The 23311-nt window shown below is 43.6% G+C and overlaps 1 protein-coding gene and 1 long non-coding RNA gene across 3 annotated transcripts in view; one reads left to right on the forward strand and one right to left on the reverse strand.

Moving 5' to 3' along the window:
- Window positions 1–136: 136 nt before the first annotated feature.
- Window positions 137–23311, forward strand: part of LOC148223288 (uncharacterized) — a 38672-nt gene continuing 15497 nt past the window's right edge. Inside the window, exons 1-2 of one of the 2 annotated variants that reach the window (XR_015804400.1) lie at window positions 137–210; window positions 5466–5550. Coding sequence is in view for 1 of the 2 variants with exons in the window: in XM_088166749.1 (XP_088022875.1) it covers window positions 448–467; window positions 5466–5550 (105 nt within the window). In the remaining variant the exon portion in view is untranslated. Of the gene's footprint in view, window positions 211–353; window positions 468–5465; window positions 5551–23311 lie in introns of those variants that run through there. The other variant, XM_088166749.1, reaches the window with a different exon arrangement.
- LOC148223289 (uncharacterized) lies at window positions 1942–21433 on the reverse strand. The gene is made up of 4 exons (XR_015804401.1): window positions 21132–21433; window positions 15637–15789; window positions 5844–6075; window positions 1942–4802 (listed from the first exon to the last, which is right to left on the reverse strand). It is a non-coding gene; the product is annotated as an uncharacterized LOC148223289 (long non-coding RNA).

The following is a 23311-nucleotide window of genomic DNA, read 5'->3' on the forward strand; positions in this document are numbered from 1 at the left end:
CACGCTTCACGCCCGTTTGCCTGTGATTGGCTGGAGCCGGCTCTCGGTTCCGCCCCTGGAGCGGGGGCGGGTAGGGGAAGGGGGGGCGAGGGCGCGCGCACCCGGCTGGCGGCGCCTCCAGGCGTCTGTGATTGGTGCGCGCGCGTGAGGGGAGCACGAGGCGCTCGCCCCCGGGGCGGGGGCTGAGCCTGAGGGGAGCGCTGAGGGAAGGTGAGAGGGAGGCGTGGAGGGAGGAGGGCGGAGAGAGAGAGGGGGAAAGAAGGAACGAAGGAACGAAAAGGAGGGAGACAGGGGACACCTCACGGTGCGCTGTGCCGTGGAGCTGCCGCCGCTGGGTCGGCGGTGATGCGGTGCTGGACGGAGCCGGCACCCCCTCAGGCAAGGCTGGCCTTGCTTAGGGCTGCACAACGCGCCGGTGTTATTCACTCCGCGACGTGACATCGAATTATGTGGGAAATCTCCGCACGGTACGAAGTGGGTCGCGACAACCCACAATACACTTATTTAAAGTCCGCTCCCTACTGAAAGTTACCGAGTTACTTAGTTACTGTGTGAGGGCTGGCTCATGCCATGTCTCTCGTGGCTCGGGAGAGAATCGTGCCTGAGCCGAAGGGTAAAGCGACGGGAGCAAGAATAATGTCTACACGCAGTGCTTTCGGGCTGAGTTTCTTATCGTTTTGGCATTGGAAATACGCTTTCCTGTTTTGGGAAAGGCCAGCACCTGCCTTTCGGTCCTTGCCCCGCACGGCCGGCTGTGGGAGCGGTGATGTCACAGCCCTCCGCAGGAGCCGCGGCTTTCGCACCCCTCCGGCCGAGCGGGTGGGATTGCCACCTCATATCTTATATCACCTCGTCATAAATGAGCAGTAAAGCAATAAATCCCTTCAAGCCTTGAACTACCTCTGCACTTTCCCGATTTTTTTTTCCCCCCTCTCCTCCTTTGGCTGTTTACCCTTGATGGTCTTTTTCTGTATACGCGAGACTTGAAGCCTTTTGCAATAAACGTTGCCATTATTGTGGTGATCATTGTTAAAGCTGTGGATTGCTGGGTTGTGAGGGAGTTCCTGACAGGCTCCTTCCCTCATCCTTCCCCAGACTATTTCACCACACGGGCTGCTCTCTCATTCTGTTTCATACTTCACTTTCGGCACTCTAGTGCTGGAAAATCCCCAAGGAGCCTACGGATTTTCTGGGAAGTGGCAGGAAAGCTCCAGAACTGGCTTTGGAAAGGGCTTTGTGCTAGGAAAGCAGCTTCAGCACAACCAAAGCTGTTTTGGCTGAGGCATACCAGACCCTAGTTAAGAGGAAGAGTGATGTATGAGTTAGGGATGACAAACTGGGACAGAAGAGACAGAGATTTTCTTTTCTCTTTATGCCTCAGTTCTTCATCTGTGAAATAAAATCTTTTAACTTGGGCACAGATTAGGATGCTGGAAAGGAGACGTGCAGTTACGGCACATAACTGAGATGGCTACTCAGGATTGGAGAGGAGTCCTTTCTTTTTCACGACCCTGCTCAAGTACCTGACAGCATCACTGATGTTGAGTAACTAAACAGAAAAAAACATGGGGGAAGAAGTGGTGAAAGTAGCAAAAGTATTTGCCTTACACACAGGCCCTTCTGTTTCCGAGTGCTTGAGCTTCACACTGGTTTGTCATGATAGCATGAATAACAGGACTTGGTTTTTTTTCCTAATTAGAGTTATTTGACTGATTTTTTTCTAGATTGCTATCAGTGTAGAAAGAAAAGGCAGTAAAATCAGAGAAAACAAACATTTGTTTTTCCTGGATATAGAGAATTCTACTGTTATTAAACAAGAAAACTCTACCTTGTTCTTACTAGCCATTTCACTGACAGTTGTTGAAAAGCTTTGCTTCAAAACCTCCAATAATCTCTTCCAATGTATCAGAGAATTTAAAAGGAGATAGGAAAATTATGAGCTATTTTTTTACAACCTTTTTATTACAACACACCCTTTCTTAGTGTAAGTTTAGCTCAGGTTTCAGTCCTTTAATGACTTCCGTTTTGATAAGTATCCTGGATCCATGTGAAGGCCACATGCATGTTCCCTTTAGATGTTTGCTCTGCTCATGGCACCATTTATTGGTTTCATGCTTTCTTAGCAGTGAGCAACTCATAGCCATTCATTGTTGATTTTACATAAAGGGTGTAACTTACTTGAAAACAGTTCAGCGTGTTTTCCAACAAACATGGTCTCTCTCCTGGGGGAGAGTGGGCAGCACAATAAAGGCAAGAACAAAACACTCGTGATAGACCTTGTGATAAGCATAAAGTGAATTATCATAAGAGGCTGCAGGTTTAGTTGATATGAAGGCAAATAGATATGTTACTTGCCAAAATGATTTTTATTTCATTATGCCTAAAAGTAAATATTGGTTGTTGATTAAGATGACGGTCATGTTTACATAGTGGGCAGGAGTTCTTTTTGCCACGGTAGCCTGCATTGTACATTTCAAGTGTGGTTGGCTGGAGTGGGCGGGAAGTACTGTGACAGCAGTGGCACAAGCTTGCTCTGACTGAAACCCCAGGCAGCAGTGCTAGAGATATGGAGTGCATGGTCTGAAGGCATGATTCAAAACTCAGTAGAGTATGTGGAAAGACAGTAAAATAAATCTGATCCTAGCCAAGAAAATTTTCTGCTGTTGTTCAAGAACTTCCCCAGTTTGGCTCAAAGCATTCAGGAGGAGCAATGCATCAGAAGTTTATACTACTCTTCTATGCACATAGAGTGAGATACTCCCCTTAGAGAGCTCCTAAGATGTACTTGTCATAAATTTTAAGTCCACGTTCAAATAAAACAGTTAGGAAAAAAGAAAACAAAACTATTTCTTCTACTTATATGTGCAATTTTTTTCTGCTCCCGAGGAAGAATCAATTACACTTAGGTAGTGCTTGTAATCAAATTTAACAAAATTAAGGCTTCTGCTAACTTCAGAATATATTGAAACTTAAAAAGTATCAGAAAAAAAACAACTTAAAGAAGAGAATTAAGTATTGAATTAGTGGCTCGGAAACTGCAAGACTGACTGACTAGTTGAAGTACTGAACTTGGATTTGTGAAACCTGATTACATTCTCAGCGGCAACTGAGGTCTGTTTCCATTTAGAAGCACCTTGTTGTTAGGAGCAATGCAATATCCTATCCCATGGATTAGTCAATCAACCAGCCATCTTCTTCAGTAATGGGAAAAGGCAAACGTGTCTTCACGATCCTTATGTTGAATTTTACACCATAGCAACCAAGCTGCATTAGCCCACTTTTGTAGCAGACGTGGGTTCTGTATTTATGTTCAACTTCTGCCTCAGTCTAATAGGTTAATTTGATGTAGCATCTAATAAATGAGACCTATTAAGAGAATAATTCCTCAGCTGCCTGTATCCCCTGGATAATCTGGCTTTAAAGCCTGCAAAGGAAGTACCTGAGATAAGGAAGTTTAGGCCACAGACAAACACATAGTGACTAATTCTGCTGTAAGCAAGTTACAAGCGGGACTAAGCTCTCCTTTTCTGGTGTGAGCAGAGCCTTGAGATTTTGTATGACCTCTGCTGTCAGCATGGAGGGAGACAAAACTGCTCATCACAGAAATCTCCTTCCCCTCAGACAGTAAAACACATTTTTTTCTCTGTAATTTACTTTGCCTTCAACTCCATACCATGATGGTGTAATCTCTTACTTCAATGGCTGAACAGAATGTAATTGTCCACTAAATGAGTCCACTATGTTCTTGGAAGTAATGGAGACACTTCTGCAAGTCTTGATGGAAATTTCTATTTTTCGTTGCCTTTAAATGCAGCCTTAATCATATATTCAGTCAGGAAATAGTCAATCATGTCTCTTGTCTATGACAGTATAATATGAGCCTTTTGTTAATTTATTAATTCGTATGATTTAGTAAAGCTTATTGGAATATTCTTCTCATTTTTCTGTAAAACTTGTATATCTGCAGCAAAGGGAATTGCAGTTGGATTGATGCAATTTTATGTGATTTTATTCACACCAATTGCATTGTTACAGCAGATATTTCTTATTGCTCACAAAAAAAGCAAAGTCTACAATTCTGACTCATAAAGCACTCAACTTTTTTCACAAGTCTCTCTCTTTTATTCCAAGCAGCAGCAGATTTTACTGGCACGGTAAATGCCATCTAAGGCCAGATCTGCCATGTGGCACAGAGAGAATGACAGGGTGCAGATACTTATTTCAGGTGGAAAGCTTGCAGGAATCATAATAGTAGTTGTTGATAAATTGTTGATTCTTTATGGACCAGTAGCAGATTGATACTGAGTTTGTGAACCCCTTTCTGGAGCTGGGCTGAGCCTGAGGCCTTGACGTGGGAATTGTGCAGTTGTTGCAGTCTGGGTGAGACTTTGGGGCTGTCCTTGAGTCCCTCAGCCTCTTGGCCTACTTCCTCAGTGCACTGCTCAAAGTGGAGCATTTTGCCATGGCAAAGTACTCCCAGCCTGGTCCTGCATTCAGGTTGCACTTGGAGCAGGGAGCCTGCTTTTGTTTTTCGACTCTTTGGTTCTACATCTGGTAAAACGCTTGCTGAATTTTAAACAAAAATGAAGGCTCCTGTTTCTTATTCACTGCATCAACGGCCAAAAAATGCTGCTTTGAAAGACAGAGAAGGTTTGCAGATTTGCAGTTGTGTTAGACACCTAGGCAAGATGCAGCTGAAGAGAGGCTCCACAGCTGTCCTCTTTTCCTCTTCTCTGTGATAGGAAGAGTGGTGAGGTCGTGGCAGACAACATTCTCCTAGATCTGTGTCTCCAGGAAAAATACTGCATGGAAAAATAGACAATAAGCAGTCTAGGGAAAATAGGGGATCATAATATTTCACCCAAAGACCCCTTTGCTTGTCCTTTCCCAAAAGAATTTGCATCTTCTGTGCTTTGACGCTGTGAGATAGATAATTTCAGGACTAAATTCGAGACAATCTTATGTTGTTTTATTTTCCTGCTGTGTTTTTTAAGTTTCCAGCAGTAGACACTAGGAAAAAACCGAAGTGCAACTTTGAAGTATACCTTGCCAGAGCACACAGGGTTAAGAAGGGTAAAGGGGAGGGGTTTACCTTAGGCACTGCTTTGTATTTGTGTCTGCTGTGAATGCAAGGGGTGTGTTCCACCAGAAAGCAGCCCTAGCGAAAGGATAATAATATGCTCATTCATTTGCTATGTTGGTCTAAGGTAACCACAAAGACCTAGAGCTTGTCCAGTGCCAGGTACTCCAAGCAGCACACTAAGATAACATTACCTGGCCCTAGTCCCAGAGAATGACTTTTCCCAGAGTCAAATTTACCAAGCCTTTATTTTATTACAAGATCTTACTCTGCGCTGATTTGGACTCATTGAAGAAGTACATCTGGGAAACTTTCTTAGGACCTCAGATTTAAAAATCCAGTAGTAATAAGCTAAATATTCTCTTATGTCTTTTAAAAACTCTAGCCTTGAAACTCCTGGTTGTGACATCTACTGTGGTACAACACCAGCTTCAGATGTAGCTGCAACCCACAGAACAATACACCATGACGTGAGTATCACTTTTAAATACAGGCTCTTCAACATCTGCTTTACTTTTGGACGAGAGTCAAATTCTTCCGCAACCCTATCCCAGCTATCCCAGCTCCACACCCCCCCTCCGCCACCCTCCCCTCCCGATCCCAACAGAGTTCAAGAGTGCAGCCACGAAACCTTTGTCAAACGAGATTCTTGTAGCAACCTCCTTCCCCAGCCTGGGGACTGCACAGAAATCCCCTTGCGAGGGAGTCCCTCCCAACCTATGCTCAAAGAGGAAAACAGTTGCTATAGTAACCAGTTCTCTACCTGCACGGAATTGGCTCGCTCTTCCCTCTTACTCTTCTCCGGTTTTATTAGTCCTGGGCGAGAAGCAGCTCGTCAGGTCAGGGCTGTGCTTGGTTCTGCAGGCTGGAGGAATGCGTGGAAGGCACTGCGGGGGCGGGGGGTCGTCACCCATCAGGTGGCTGTTGCTTGCTAACTTTGCCTGCTGAAGAATGTCCCGTGTGAGGATTGCCAGCACTGTCCTGAGCCACCTGAGCTGCAGAGAGACAGGCACTTCAGTTCTCCTTCCTGCCCAGCTTGTGGTGGAACATTACTGCCATCTTGTCCAGGAGCAGACCCGCCACTTGCCATCTACAGCCTTCCTAGCACATCCTTTGCAGCCTCACTGGGATAGATTTCAGTGGAAAAAGAAACTGAATGCAGTTTCTTTTCTTTGACAGCACATTTTTGCAACTCTTCCTAGGGTTAAAAATTACCACAAAACACTGAGAAAATTCTAAACTATGCTAAATTGTATATTTTCCAATATGTCTGCTGTGGCCAGGCATTAGACTAATAGTTTTCTTCATTATGCATTCCATTGTGAAAGTGTATAGCTGGGAGCCAAACAAACCTGCTGTAAGGAATAACATTCCAGACCCACTTCTGTGCAACACAGACAAATTGCTTGCACAAGGTGGAGCGTGTTCCCCTGACAGCAAGTGGACTCAGGAGGGTGTGATGTGGTGACTAGGGAGGGGGAAAAATCCATAGAATTAACTGCTGTGGATGTAGTTAATTATGGCCACTAATAAGAGGCTGCAGAGGATCGTGTAGGACAGAGCAGGTAGTGCACTATGACAAGGCACCAGGCACTGTCACTGCTTGTGTTGAATGCTCAGAGCCTGTGTGCTGTGAAGGAGCCAGAAGCATTGACTGGACACTGGGACAGACTAGGCAGGAGCAAGCCAACCAGAAGACTTCCTTCTTATGTTCATCTAGCTGCCATTACCATGATAGTAAATGCTCTATATTTATGTACAACACAATAAAAAGATTCCAGAACACACCCACATCAATATGTTGCTTGAACAACAGCCAGCAATAAAATAGAGATGTGCATACATTTCTAAAACATTTCAAAATCTATTATTGATCCAAATAATGATAGATCACAGCCTAATCTTAAAATGATTTTGACTTCTACAATATCTTTTTTTTTCACTCTGTTTTTGCTTGTTATGCAACAATTTGCTATGCTAAGCATGTACAGCAACGGACTAATAGCAAGCTGAAATAACTGATTTGTGATGGAACTTGCAACTCCAGTACTGCTGGTTATTCAAGCATGGTGCAGTTTCCCCCTATGTTAGGATGTAAAAAGGTGGATTCCAGATATGGATTCCAGACACCATAGTTTTGACTCAGGTGCTGATTATGCTTAAGCAATTGGCATCGCTTTTATGGCATCCTGGCAGTTTCCCATTTAAGCCAAAGAACGGTTTCTAGCTGGTTATTTCCTCGTGGATCATTACACCTCTAACAGTCAGCGTAAGGAGGTGGCAGAGCGAAGTTTTGGAATCTTTGGGGAGCCACGCCTGCAGCAATGGCAGCAGTGGAACTCTGCCTGGGGCAAGACACATGTTCTAGGCAAGAGCTTCACCTCTTCACCTCACTCAGACCTATTTGTTCCTTGCCAGTGATAACAATTAGCAGTCTGAGGTTAAAGAAAGGTCATTGAGTTAGACAATGATTCCAAACAGACACAGTGTGATTATTCATGGTGAGCTGACTGCCAAAAAAGTGGTCACTGGACTTGGAGCGCACACGTGGAGGTAAACACAGGAGGGTCATCAGAATAAAGATGTTTGATCGTTTCAGGGGCTGACCGTGTTCTTCACACACATGTACACACATTGATTTTCAAGTGCTCTAGCCTGAAACCTAGAAAACTACAGGTCTTGCTGTTTTACACGTACTCTGACAATTTCTTAGCCTAACTGATGAGATTTACGTTATATTGCTATTTATAGGAGGAAACACATCACTCTAATTTTTCTGTGCTCATTTATATTATATGTATATATGTATAAATTCTCCCAAAAGATCAAATAATTTTTTTTATGTCAATCCTCTGACCTAGTATCTTTGACCAAAAATATCTTGTTGTTGTACAGGTCTTTAGACTTTCAATATTTTAATTGCCATATTGGTATAAAATGAGTGGAGTGGATTTTTGTGTGAAACACTCAAAATCATCCAGATAAATAGCCTTCCTTCAGAAACAGTCACTGATAATGCCTGGGAGAGGGAGTAACAGCCAGAGTGATTTTGTGATATACCTAAACAACCTTAATGTAACAGCTGTAGGCTGGCTTTTGACCCCAGAATTAAGATCACTGTTAATTGTTACCAGAATAGTGCTGTACACTACAGAGCTTTTTAATTGTACATTACAGAGCATTTTGAAACACTCATGATAACAATTACTCATGATAACTAGAAAATACTGGTCACCCAGAAATTAATCCAGATTAGAAACCCTCTGAAACCCTCAGAATGAAACCCATTGCCTCTTTAAGCAGGGCATGTAGTACTCAGTTACAGGTATTTAACAGATGTATGAATTAAATGCAACATGATAGAATTAATTTTCCCTTTCCATTCTGATGATAACACGTGCTCACTGAATTTACAAATCTGGTTTGTTATGTATTAACCAGTCATCTGTGAATCTGATTGAGTAACACAGCAGTTGTTGCAATACCAAGACTCCCATATAAATCATGCTTGAGTCCTGAGTCAATATTGGTTCAAATATTGATTCCCATGAGAGATAGGGCTGCAGTTGAAGAGGTTACAGGTGCCAACCGAACCACTTCAGAGAGGACTGCTCCCCCCGTGTTCATTTGAGATCAACATCAAAGTGCTCCCTTCAGTTTGGATTCATGAGAACAGAGCGTTTGCCTTCTCTTTTAATACTGACACTCTCTATCAGAACCTAGTTTTGATGTGCTAAAATCAAAGGTATCATGTCGTGTTTAAGTACTAAGTTATTCAGTTATTTATACTCCAGAGAGATGTAACATCTGGGAAGAGCAGAGTGAGACACAAGAAGTTCTTCTTTATGGGGCACTAAAAGCAGAAGGGAAGGGGGACATGCAGGTATTTTTTTCTTGCTTATAGATGCTGTAACAACTGCTACACAAAAATAAATGAACAAGCAGAAAAAGGAATGTGAAGTTAAGGAAACATTGAACATCAAAATGAAAAACTGTCTTCAGCACTTTGGAAAATAGGAGTCTCTCATCAGTTTTAGGAAGCTCAGGGGAAAAGTAGTGCCACATCCCATTTGTTTTTACTCTAACAAGAGGTATTGTGAACCACATCTACACAGGCAATCTGGTCTTCCATTGCAATACAGTGATTTCTCTCACTTAGCCTTGAATCCCAACTGTTCTTCCCAGTATGACAAGCACAGATCCTTCTGCATAGATCTAAATGAGCATGAGTTTCCCCAGTCTACTGGGCACTGCTGTCTTGGCAAACCCTTAGGCAGCAGATAGAGAAAAGAGCATGTATGCTCCATTCCAACAGTCTGAATCAGTACACTGTGAATAACATAAGCCAGGTGCTCTAAACCTTCATGTGTTGTAGATACTAATTTTAAGAGTAATTGCAATATTGACTAAACTAGTTGCTAAGAAAAGGGTTTATACCACAAAAATGAAGTTCCTATTTTGAGCAATTTAATATAAGTACATTTACATAGAAACAGCTCAACCTGACCTACTTCCATCTCTTAGAATAGCTCATTGTTTCTATTATTTAAAGGCACAGAAAATAAATCTATGCATTATCATTCAGACTAACACTGTTTTCTTAATAATATTTGTAACAACTCTGTTGGAATCAATGCTTAGAGCATCACACCACATGATACATGATAAAAATCATAACATTTGTAAGTAAATAATACCTAACTAGTCACTAAATTCAGACTAATTAAAATAATAGACTATCCTGAGCTGGAAAGGACCCATGAGAATCATAAAATACAACTTCTGACTGCATGCAGAGCAACCTGAAAAAAGGCTAAACAATCTAAGCGTGTTGCCCAAATGCTTCTTGAATATTGACAGGCTTGGTGCCATGACCACTTCCCTGGGAAGCCTGTTCCAGTGCTTGAGCACCCCTTCAGTGAAGAACTTTTTTCTAATATCTAACTAGCCCAACAAAACATTCTCTAAGTGGCATCTTTACTGTAATATGCTTTCCACAATGCTATAGCACATAGCAGAAAATTGTTCCTTGAACTCTGTGCAGACTCTCCTTGCCATGGACACATCCCATGCATGCCAAACTGAATACTTTTGGCCTGCAGTATCTGCTGTGGTCGAGCCTCCCTATGCTCCATGGAATGAAGAACAGAGCAAATTCATTTATCTCTCCATTCCTTCTAATTGCCAATTGCTGTAAGACAAAATCCCTACATGTATCATTCCTCAGCAAGTTGTGCAATTTTAAACCCTTTCCTTACAAATGTCGTTAGCAGATTGCTGTGAATTGCACAATCAGCTCCTTTGTCCACTGGTTGACAAACTAGCGAAGTGTTAAGGATCATTTTTGCTTTGCAATCCAGCTGCTGTAGCTGAAACAAGCATGGTGGTTCCCAGCTCGTTGTAGCTGTAATTTTCCCCCTATATCAGTTGCAGGTGTTCAGTTTGCCAGTTCTCTTTAAAATAAGCTTCCTTTTTGGGACAAGATTTGGCCAGGTAGAAGTCTGCCTTAGCTTCCCTTCAGACTTTGACATGGGGCTAACAAATCCATCACCTTGGAAAAGCAAAGGACCTCCAGCAGCAGCATATAGGACCTCTCTGTTGTCAATTCAAGTAGGACACCAGGGATTTCAGCTATACAGCTCATCAAAACATGTCATGCCTCACAGCCAGACATCTGATGATGCATGGAGTGATTCATTGCTGCATCTGGGCAGAGGATGAGAGAGAGTGACCACAGCACTTGCTCCTCTGCATATCATGGTGGGATCTGTGCCCCAGCTGCCTGGGAAAGCTTGTGCTGCCATTTGGAGAAATGCCAGCAGCAGATTTATTTTAGCGGCAGCTTGGAGAACCAAAGCTGTGTGATACCCAGCAGAATCACAGCTACATTAGACATATGCTGAAACAACTAATTTAGGAACTAACTTCAAGAAGTGCTGCTCTGGAACCGATGTGCACCATTTCTGCTGAGAAAAACAAAAGATCTCCTGAGCCACTTTGCCGTTCTCAGCGCCACACGGGAGCAGAAAAAGTAATGTAAGCAAGGTGTGATTGATTGTTATGTCATTCCCTCTCCACCCTTCTCTAGTGCTGGGTTCAAGGGGGTAATATTGTACCAGTGGCACAACCATTACTTTAACTAGAGGATTTTCTTCCAGCTTCTCAACAATAGCATATAAGAGTAGTGTGCTTTCTGGGCATGTGTAATATCAAAATACTCTATCTCAGCAATTGGCTCTGCTATGAGAAATAATTCTAGCTCATCAACCATTTAAAGCCAAAATTATTGTAATTGCAGGTTTGCACAAGAACAGAAAAAATCCAACTTAATTTTGACTCCAAGCACAATATCTGTAAGATTCCTGTCACTCGGAGGTTTCAGGACTGTCTTACTGAGCATTCAAATAAGAAAAAGCTCTTCCAAACACAAGTCATTAACTTGTTTTCTTATTCCTGCACAAAGATTTTGCCACACATTGTTTTGCAAGGCTCTTTTTGCAAGGACCTGCATTTATGCTAAATGAAGGGCTAGCGCGTAAGATTTTTTTCCTTGTGGAATGATGAAAAAGCCCATTTAAACCTTTGTAAGAGGTTTCCTTCTTTCACATGTAGCATAACATGCCAAGGCTGTGGCTGCCATTGCTAAGAAAGTTTTGATTCAGGGATGAATAACTTGCTTAGCACACTGTCAGGGTGTGCAGGATGTCAGCGAGATGCTCCACATGGAGAAGGTTTGAAGTATGCAGCTATCCTCTTGTCTTGTGACAAGACAATTGTGCAAGAAGACAATTCCCCTCCTCCTGGAGGTTCATTGTTGAGAACATGACAACAAAACCACAGCCACATAGTGTGTCAACACAAGAGCAGAACCGGGTCAGCTCTTCCATGTCATTAGCCTATTTGGCTTGGGACATCCTGTATTTGTCTTTAGAAGGACATCAATGTCCCCTTACCTGCCTGGCCATTGCTGTTCCCTGGCACAGCCCCAGCAGTCCTGTTATCCCGAGGAGGTGAGAGGCAGAGGTCCAGCAGTGATGGCACCAGGCTGGGTCAGGTCATTCTGGCACTTGTGCATGACCAGTCTGTCAATGCAGCCTGAGGGATGTTGCCAATCCTGCCTCTTGTTGCCCTTCAAAATTGCTCCTCGTGGCTGCATGGCTGCATGCCACAGAAAGACACTGCTCAGTTAAAATTCAAACTGAATTTGTAGCCAAAAAAAACAACTCCTGGTCCCTTTCTGTCCTGAATTAGAATCACTTCAAAACAAATAGGGTGACCTCAAAAAACAAAAATAGAAGTGCTATGCAGTCATCACCTGCCTTCCTGGAAAATCCAATTCCCATCATTTGCACATACTGGCAAGCATCACAGGAGCTTCAGTTTTGTAAGGCTACACAGTCCAGCAAGTCAGCCCTCAAATGGATGACTTGCTGCCTGCAATATTTTGTCCCCCACACTTGAGGGGTCTGTTATATCTATTTTTCCCTCTTGAAAAACTATCCATGTAAATTTGGTAGAGTCACAACCTGAAAAGGATTTTCTTGTTCTTAATAGGTTTTTCATTCACATTCTTATTGTGATCCATGCCTTCCTTCCATCACAGTGCAGAATGACTTGAGTCTCAGGATCTCCCATGGGATTTTATTCCACCAAGGGTGGGATTTCACCACAGACACCTGCATCTTGGTCCACCCTAAACTGCTGTGTGCAGTCAACAGCGCCAAGGGCGAGGTTTACCTAACCCTGAAAATTCTTCAAACAACTGCAAGTTTCTTTCCTTTGGCTATTAAAGGAACCTTTAGCTATTAAAGCTTGCTGTTCACCTCTACTTTGCAGATATCTAGAATGATGATGTACACCATGAAAAGTGAATTCTGAATTCTGAATGAAAAGTGAGTTCTAAATTCTGTCTGAACAGGATTTATCCTCTTGGTTATTTTCTCACTGTTCACACAAGTGAAGGGAAATCTAAGCATGCCGGGAGCATGCTCTTTTTTCCAGTAGGAAGGCCAGACTTCCTTTTGGTTTGTAACTTTTGCAGCAAAGTTTCTTTCTTTTAAAGCACCAACATATGAGATTAGAGCCGCCTAAATTCTATATAGTCCTCAACATCTTGGATGAGACAGTCTCTGTTATGTCCTTAAAGAGCATTTTCACTCCAGAGAGATGCAAAGTGCTCGCACAAGGATCAGTCCATGTGTTTTGCCAGTTCTGGCCCTCACAGGGGCTTTTTGGTCAGACTCATCATTTGTCTTCTTGGTTTCAAACTTGGCCATTTGTTTGTGATAGGGCCCCCTTGAAACGACAGAAGACTGCCATGCACACTCAGAGGAAGAGGTAGCAACTGCTAGAGGCAGCAACACGAACCTGTGAAAAGTCTACCATGTTTTAGTGGCGAAAACAAGTTAGGACAGAAGGGAGATTGTTGCAGATTTGCACTGGGAGGGTGGGAATGTGTGTTGGCCTGCTGGGAAGAGGGCAGAGGGCTTGTTTTTAGATGATGGTCAGGATTAGGTAGACCAGGTTGTTTGGGGAGGGATGAAGGTGTCTGTGTCTCTTTGTTTCTTCAGAAAAGAGATAGAGAAGTATCAGAATCAGCACAAAGATTGAGCACACATTCTGCAAAGACAAAAAGGATAGTATTTTCTGGTTTAGCCTAGTTGTTGCTTTTGGCTGATAACCAGTAAAAATAAAACTTTACTGTTATTATTACCACATTTGAGACATCAGTATGAAGGATAATCCTGCCACCAGACAGAGAATAACATAGGAGAGAATCTAATAGCTTCCTCCTATCCTTTTCTCTTAGACTGTGCTAAAATGATAACACTTCCTTATCTGCAAACTAACAATAGGTCTGCAGCAGCATAGGAAAGTTAAACAAGCCTTGAGTCAAGGGGATGTAGAGATTACCCCTAGGCACTGACTAAAGCTATAGACCACATATTCTTCTGGGGAAAAAAATCAGCCTGAAAAAGGAGCAAGTTTTGAGGTGTTATCTAAAACTGTAGTCTTGTAGCTCATCATGTTCCACCTTCAGATATTTTCCCCAGGTGCTGGTCACAGGCTAGCAAGATCACAGACATGAAGTTTTTTGCCTTTAGATTAGAATGTGTCCCCTGCCAATAGCAGATAATGCTCTAGCAGTGGATTTCATCCATGTAACAACAAAAATAGGAAAGAAATCCTGACATTGAGCCAGCCATCAATAGACAGGCACTGCATGGTGACTGAACTAATGTGCCCCCAGGAACTGTCCTGCTACGGAGAAGTTTCCTGCACATGGCAGGGCAAGAAGTAAGCTGGGAAATTTCTGCTCTTTTATTTATGTTCAGAATCAGGTAGTTTGCAGCTGAATGGTAAATTCTTTCAAAGCATTTTTAAAGGAAAGACTGAAACGTAGCTTACAGCATGTAGTTTCCTTGCTAGGACTGCATTAGCTCTGAATAACTCTGCTGCACTGCATCCTGCTAAGCAGAATAGAATCCTTCTACTTCTTAGAAAGCTTTTCTGCTTCTAGTTACTGAAATCACAGACAATATACTTTGCATTGTACTTGTATGATTCTCCTCCCATGCTACATCAACTTACTTAAAATATTACAGACTTCTGAGGAGGGCCTTGTTCCAAGATGTACTTTTTAAATGTTCTTAGCTTTCCTCTCTGTAAAGTGTGTGGTGTGTTCTCCAACACCCACCCTTTGGCCTTGAGAAGCCAGTCCTTTAACAAACCATGCCACGCTCTGTTTGTTTTAGTAATTCTTACCCAAGGTCTTTATCTTAGAATCCTGTTTGTGCAGCTTTGGACAAGATTCAGTACTTGGAGGGGAGGGTGAGTGAGGTGGGAAGGATTTTTTAGTGCCTTTAGTATTTAATATGTTATCTCACCTGTGACTATTAAGTAGATGATTTACAAGCTTGTTGACACTGAGATGGTGTGAGTTTCTGCCCCTTTACAGTAGATGCAAACACAACTTGAGAGAGCAGCTGTAGGAGGGGTAAGGGCTACAGAGAACTATGGTTTCCAGCTTGGGCACAAAGCCAGGAAGTCTTTGGAGGAAACACCATGGTGGGTAGACCACTGCAAGCCCTTCACCTGCTGCTGGTAGGTCTGTCCACAACAGCAGCACACTAAAATCACATCCATCTTCTCTTGCAGCTGCAAATTCACAGCTTACAGTGCTGCTCCACACAGCGAATTTGCTAATGAGAGTTGTGTATCAGTCCCTGACCAAGACACACTTGCCAAGGCCAGGCTGCTGCAGCCTGAGCAACATGAGCTGCTGCTGTGGGAGCTCAGCAGCACAGTGCAGGAATGCCTGGAATGTTTCAGCCAGCAGGTACTTCAGAGATCCTTCTCCAGGAAATGCCTGCACTTCTCCTAAAAGTAGTCCCCCAGCCCACTGCCCCTCTGAAACAGTAACAGTGGGCTCCCTCTTCTCCCCTTCAAGCCCCACACAAATCAAAATTTTCTCTCCAGCTCCAGTGTTAGCCCCAGCTCTCCTTTGTGAGGAAAAATCATCATGGGAAATGAAAATTCCACAAATCAGCACATACCAGTGTCTTTCCAAACATGCTGTGGGTCTGGATACAACCTTGGAAGGCAGGCTGCTTTTAGAGGATGATCCCCTCCATAGCTGTGAGGCCAAATCCTTGCAGCCCATCAATTCAACAGCTTCCAACAGCCAGAAAAAGAAGTTGCTCATCTGCCTGTTTCAGGCAAAAAAAAAAAAAAAGCTGTTATAGTTTCAAAGACCATCTCTGCTTTTGTAGTAATCTTTCTTATGTTGTCTCCATCTTCCCCTACCTTCCAACACTCAAACACCTTGCAGACACTGAGTTAAATTTTCTGATGAGCACTTCTCTGATTTCCCATATCTTTTAAACTTCTCACTTCTTCAAACCAGTGCTTTGTGGAAGACCTTTGTCCCTACCACACTAATCACCAGCCCAGCATATCAAGGACTTGCTCTCCTGTGTCAAGGGCTGTTGTGGGAAAGAAGAAAATGGAGCCCTCTTTAATACATCCTAAAAACACTTCCTGAACTATTCTAACTGTGAGATATCTCTGTCCATTGGATTAATTCTTATCATTTCTGGACAGATAAAATGACTGTCAATAAACATCTTTTGCTCATTTATAATTGGTTAAGAAACTTCACTGCTAGAAGGAAAGAATGTAAATCACTGTAGCTGGCATTAAAATTGACAGGAAGGATAGAGGTGACAATTTGACGGGAAATGAAGCAGGGCTAGTTGCCAGTGTAGCAGTGTAAACTTCTGGAAAAACACCAGTCAGCAACATCTCCTTTCTTGTGTCCAGGTTCACTTGTCTTACTTGAAACAAGATGCCGTCAACCATACCAAACCCCTGAGGTTCTATATCACCATCTGCCCCACTAATGAGATTTGTGTTAGGACCACATGACAGCTATTCCAAAATACTTTTTAGTCACCCTGTGCAAATAGAGGTCTCCTAGGTAAGCTATAGGTACACATCTTGTACACTGGCAGGATATGCAGAGTTTTCTGAAAGAAGAATTAAAGCAAATTTCAGTGTTTCATACACAGTGGCAGCACAGTTAATTGACTTGCTGAATATAAAATATTAATTTAATATATAAATATGAGAGGAAGGAAGAAATCAATTCACTTAACTCTAATTTTCTCTATGCTGGCAATCTACTAAAATCCAATAATCTCGGTGTTCAAAGCAGAGATTCCTCCAATGTTCAACCCATTCATTGTCACTGTTGACCTGTTGTTGGCAGAGGGCAGCTCAATCCTTCCCAGGCATGTAGGGCATGGAAAGGCTTGTTGGATAGGATGCCTCCATTTCAGTATGATGAAACCCCTCCTGAGACAAGCTGCTGCTGCCTGGGGCTTAGCAGAAAGGGGCTCTGCCAAAGCCATCAGATTTGGGATCCTCCAGCATGGCAGTGTCAGACAGACAGAGCTACAGCCCTGAGCCGAGGAGCCTGGGTACCAAAGCTGCAGCCCCAGCACTGCTGAGACTTCCAGGGTGTCACTTCCAGCTGGAACGTGCAGGACTGTAGTGTGCCAGGCAAGCTGCCTTGGCCGGGTCTCCCAAATGCTATGCCCAGAGACAGACTGTACAGAGCATGCCCTACACAGAGAACACCCTTGTTGTGCTGCAGCTATTCCTCTGGGACCCAATGTCACACACAAATCCTGGGCAAGGAGAGAAGTCCCTCTGCCAAGGACGTATCCAGAGAAGCTCTGAACTGCAACAGGATGGGCAGCGCCCAATCACGTGCATCCTGGTCGTTTTGTACTCCTGTAGGCAAGAGAATCCATCCTCAACTTTTCCCTGTAGAAAAGCTGAGTAATAGGGCTCTGCCTAGATAGCTAAAGGGAAAGTAGGGCCTGTCCTCCATGTGCACTGGAATGAACTTGAGGAAAAAGGTAAAAAACAGCCACTGAGCTCTTGCATACCACTTCTAGGGCCCAAGATAGAGTTACATCAGTAAAATTAGGGCAGTTTCAAGGTTTTATTAAGTCAACAGTGCATGACTTCCACACTACAGGCTTTAGTGAACCTGCCAAGTGTGTGGTGGAGTTGGTAGGACAGATTTCACTCGGTCTCTCAGTGGGCCTGGTCTGCCACTGACTAGAACTTCAAAGGAGATGAAAAATGTTACCTGCTCAGACTAGCTTGCATAGATGGTGCCACAAACTTTAGAGGAGGAGTGCATTTGACATGTCTTAACTTGTACATAGAGAGGAATTTCCTTTAAATCATTATTGCTCTACCAGCCACAAAATCTCAGATTTCTGTTTGTGCATGACACTTCTTCAAACAAAGGATATACTATATGTATGGTTAAAATCCAGACCCTGGGAACTGCAAAATTGACCGTGTCTTCTGAAGAAGTAGCTTCTAGAAGAAAACTGAACTCTGGAGAAAAGGAAAAATTTTTCACAAAATTGGGAGAAGAAATGGAAAAATCCCTTACTCTTGTATTTCTGCTTTCTACCACATAGTGTGTACATTTCAGTCTTTCACTGCATGAGAAAATGGTTGCACAGTTGCCTGGAAATCTCAGTGCAAGGTCCCTCCGCCTCAGCACAGTTTAGTCTCGTTAATCTTTCCAAGGTCTCCCTTTTCCACTGTCTGTTGCCCTTCCTTCTCCTGGGCCATTGCTGTCTATTATTCTCTCCTGCCAAGGTGACTCTTACCTCTGTTCTTGTTCCATTCTTTCTACCTCCCCCCTTCTCCTGTTACCATCTTTCATGCAAATGCCACCCACCTTCTCTGTTGTCTCTTGCTAACTCATCCAGTCTTTATCCCCTTCCAGAGCAGCTGAAAGGCAGGAAATTGGTAGAAATAGGAGAAACAACAGCATTCAAACCTGGCTACAGGACCAATGTTTCTGCTGCCCCTCATAAGTGGAAGTCTTTGCAAAGAGATTTTGCCTTTCTGCTCTGGGTGAAGACACTGCGTTCTCACGTAGTGTCTCAGTTTGTAACAAAATGTTTGTACACACTGACTGTAAGAGCAGAGGAGAGACAGAGCAGGAAAGGGCTAGGAGGCTGTGTTCAGTTTGAACTGCAGCAAATAGTACTTCCAAGGGGGAATAAGGGCAGTCCATGGTGTCAGCTGCTCTATTTCTGATTCACAGCCCAGGAGGCCTCTATTTTCCACTGCCCCATGTTCAGCAGGTAGCATGGCCCGTGTACTTCTGCAAATGCCAAAGCAGACAAATGGTGCTAACTCGCTGGCAGTGGTCTGGCTATTGATATTCCAAAATTAGAGATTCAGCTCCATCCCTGCACACTGAATGCAGCAGTTTAAAGCACCATCACCACCCTTGCTGCATAGTTTGTTCTCAGTGCATGAGTGACATAGGATGTCCTCTCAGTGCCCCAGAAGCAGGACAATAGCACAGGATTTACAGAGCCTGAGGGAATGATTTGTGGAGCATACAGTGTTGGCCTGGTGCCACTACCATGGAGGTCAGGGTCGAATCAGCCATTGGCTTATGAAGCAGCTGGTGCTATTGAAAAATGCCACCCCTGGGCTCTGTGAACTTGGGCTGCTTTCTGTATCCCACAGTAGAATTGAAAACATCTTTCATCTGCAGCACTGTGGAGAGGATGGACAGTAGAGAAGAGCTATCTAGACAAATGTCTTTTTCTTCCTAATAGCACTTGGAAATCTGCCCTTTAACCAGACACCAACACAAACTTACAAAATCACAACCAACATTTAAACAGGAACTTCTTTCCTACATAGATGTGTGTGCAAGTAAAAGTGAGGGAGCCCAGCAGTTGTCAGAACCCATCTAAGGCCACATACGAAACTTCAGTTGAACTTAGCTTCTTATAAGAACCTATCCTCTTTGGTAGTTTTTCTCCATGTTTAAATAAATTCCCAGACTCAAGCAAGAAGGGGCACAACAAAAATCCCACTATGCATGATTGGCACAGTTTAAGCATAGCTGTTTGCTTTTAGATACAGACATATCCAGGCACTGCAATGCCAGCAAGTAGAAGGAACATCTGAAAATAACTTTAAAACTTAAGACACACAAGTAATGAAACCTGGAAGCAAAGAGCTAAAAAGACACCAAAATGAAGCCTAAAGAGACTGGCCAACATCAACAGACAAAATCTGCTGCACACCCAGCCTTAGCAGGAAGCAGGAATTCCTTACCTAGGCATGTCTTCTGGACAAAAAGATTATAAGACTGAGATTTCAAACTGTCTAAGAGTCTTGTCCCTTGGGTGGTATCAGCCAACAGTTCTATGCTGAGATGGCAAAATGAAGTAATACATGCTGTTATCTCAGAGCACATTACAAGGCTGGAGGTAGTATTGGTATTTATGAGGTGGGGATGGTATTTATATTGATGTTCAAGTCATGCTTTTTTCAATAAAAACGTAATTCTCTGGCCCTACAGTGATTCTTCAGCTGTGGAGGTCCAGAGTCTAAGGTCAGGCCTTCATAAATGGGAATTTACTCATGCTCAGCTGACTTGGATGTTGCCCTTTGAATGGACACATCAATGATACGAGTTAAACTGCCTCACCCACTTCCACTTACCTCCTTCCTTTTTAATACCATTTTGTCAAGGCAACCTGGAAGCAGAGATGACAACTCAGACCAGCAAGAGTGAACTTTGGCTGCTGTGTGAAATGTTTACCCTGACCGCTGTGTCGTGTCACCCACCAGGCTGCAAAATCAACATGACCTACATGATCTGATGGTTCAGAGAACACTCACCAACGGGGACAGAGCAAACTGTCATTCTCCAACTAGTGCCTTGTGAACTGCAACACTGCTCAGGTGTAATATACCTCCACCCAAAGAAAGGGCACACATAGCTTTACATCTCAAATCCCGTCGTGCTCATGTACAGAAAAGGGGACGTAAGCATGGCCTACATCCTGTTAAATGGGAGTAGAGGGGGCTACTCACGACACAAGCTTTTTGCAGGTGCTTGCATGGCTGCTTGTATTAACTTAAAAAAGGCTGTACTCTTAAAAGGTTACCCTGTTTCAGGCAGTGGCTCTAGAACAGTAGTCTCCTAGGTATGCTGTTAGCACTGATACCTTGCACTGTCCTCAATCTGTCCTTCAGATCTCTGCCCGATGCTCCCTGGAAAATTTCCCAGTGGTTCAGCTGACAGTAGCATTAAAAATCACAGCATGTGTCTCTAGTCCTCTTTGTATCAGTCATTCAGAGATAGCACACTGCAGAGATGCAATTGTTGCAGCTATGTGCTCTTAAAAGACTGCATCTGTCCCGGGGAATGTCTTCACCAGAGATGACCATCTCCAAGCAGACAGCTGCAGATCTCATCCAGTGAAAACAGTTTATTCCCCTAACAGCTATATAGCTTCAAGTTTTTGCTGCAAAATCCCCTACTCAAGTTTTGCCCTTAATTTGAGGGTCATCCATGCACAAAACCTTTTAAATCTTTCCAGTGGCATACCAAAATAAAGAGTAATACTATTATTCATGCCAGTCACTGCTACGACAGACTCCCTGGCACACTAGTTTCCCAGGAATGCTGTTAAACAGATACCTTGTGCTGTCCTCCTCATCTTGTCCTTGAGAATTCTGCCCATTATTCCTTGGAAATTTTCCCAGAGTGGTTCAGCTTACAGCAGTGCTAAGAATCACAGCATGCGTCAGTAGATGGTTTTATATCAGGTGCACTGGGATACAATGCAGCAGAGGCTTGAGTATCACAAAGTTAGCTCTGTTATATTCCCCCTTGGTTATTCAAAAAATTAAAAAAAAAGAAGAGAGAGAGAGAGAAAAAAAAGAAGGAGCAAAGGAAGGAATAAATAGTGAAGTAAGTCAACAAGAAACCACAATCCATTCCTTAAGTGGTAACCAGGCTACTGTGCTTTGGAACTTTTCCTGATACAACAAAAGACACCATGAAGACAGGAACTTTGGCAGCAGTGGTTTTGAACTCCACAACCCCCAACTTTCCTCTGTTTTTCTATGCATATGTTACTGGAAATATAATCATCTGCTAGGGAAGCAGTCAACCTCCAAATGGAGACATAAACAGCAGCAAGCCTCTGGAAGTTACTATTTCTAGAATAAAAAGGAGACTTTCAGCAAAGCAGCCCTAAATTCCTGAATTAACCGATGTCCTCCTTTGCCTGACCACTGTCACCATAGTGACCACAGGAGCTGCCGCCGAGCCGAGCCACTGTCCTGTGGCTTGGGACGGAGGAGAGCGGGGCGCCGTGCTGGGAATGAAGTGACTTTGACTCGGGGCCCGGTGATGGGATGTGCGCTGTGGGACTAGGCGCTGGGAGCAGCCTTGGGCATAATGTGGTGGGAAAGGTGGCTTACAGAGAAAAGAAGTGCAATTCCTGCCCTGAATGCCAGCCTCGAAGGGCCAGCACTGCGGGAGCGGTGGCAAGATTACCAGAGGAGTCAGAAGGTGAAGCAAAAAAAGTTGATGAAGATGCATGAGGAAAGAAGGCGTTGACATCAATACAGCAAACACGGTTAAGCCGGAGCTGGAATAAGCAGATTCATCCCCCGTCGACATCATTTGTGTGGACTGCTCCCTCTCCTGGGGAAAACTTGACCAAAAAAAAAATATCACAACCCAAACCATCCTCAAGCAAACAATGCTCCTCCAGCACAAGCAGACAGGCCCCTGCTTCCAGGTTCAAGTTGCAGAGGGCAAGGTGCAAGACCCCTGTGCTGCCCTTCCCAGACACGCTGTGTCCTGGTTGCAGGAGCCCGGGGTGGTGACAGCTGTGACCTCCAGACTCGGGCACAGCTAAGCCCTGCTCCAGCCTGTGCAGACAACAGCAACACTTCTCCTTGCTTGGTGCTGCTTCCAAGCGCCACCCAGACCATCCTCCACTCTCAAACCTCTGGAGTTGTGCAGTGGTGCAACAGGCGAGGATCCAGGAAACAGTGCTTGCAAGCACTTCTCAGAGTGAATGCTGGAGTACAATTTCCTCTTTGCTGGGAATTGGACAGAAATCACCAGTTCCAGTCTTTAGTGTTGGCAAAGACTGACAATTTTTAGCCACAGAAATAAATTTTAGAGTCTGTGAGTGAGGAAATAGAAGGACAACCTTGAAACATACTCTCATGGTGAGAAATATTCACCACTTACTTAATCTTTGCTGCTTGAGGATTCCAAAGTCCAGTTAAAATCTTTGCAGTGAAGCTAGCTCAGAAGATCTTGCAATAAGATTAGAACCAGCTGGTAAAAAATGGCACGTTACTGCAGCCAGTAAATACCCACATGAACCAGCCCTAGAGAGGTGAAAGGCTGTGCTGAGCTTAACAGCTCATGAGCCTCTACCAGACTGCCTGATACTGGGGTATAGTGATACCTCTTCCTTCTAAATCCTTTCCCAGTTGATAACCTCTGGGGTGGAAAAGTGATGATTTAAATGCATACAATTAAAAATGAGAAAAGAATTATTTCCATTTTACAAAGAGGGGGACAGGCTTGCCTCTAAACAGAAAACAGTGACAGAGTGTAAAAAAACCAACCAATCAAATACTTTCTGAAACCCTGGAGTTTGACCAAAGTCAACCACCTTGTCTGCTTGCACGTGCTAGGACAGCTTTGTGGAACCTTTCATCCTAGTGTTGCAAGGATGTAAAAAAGCCTTGCTTGAGTCTTAATGATCTTTGAGAGTTATCATATGATACCACGTCAGGCAATCATGCAATCAGCAAAGGTCACAAGACACACAGCAATTCCTCTTGGCT

This window comes from Sturnus vulgaris, chromosome 6 (genome assembly GCF_052056855.1).
Source record: "Sturnus vulgaris isolate bStuVul1 chromosome 6, bStuVul1.hap1, whole genome shotgun sequence".
Lineage (NCBI taxonomy): Eukaryota > Metazoa > Chordata > Aves > Passeriformes > Sturnidae > Sturnus > Sturnus vulgaris.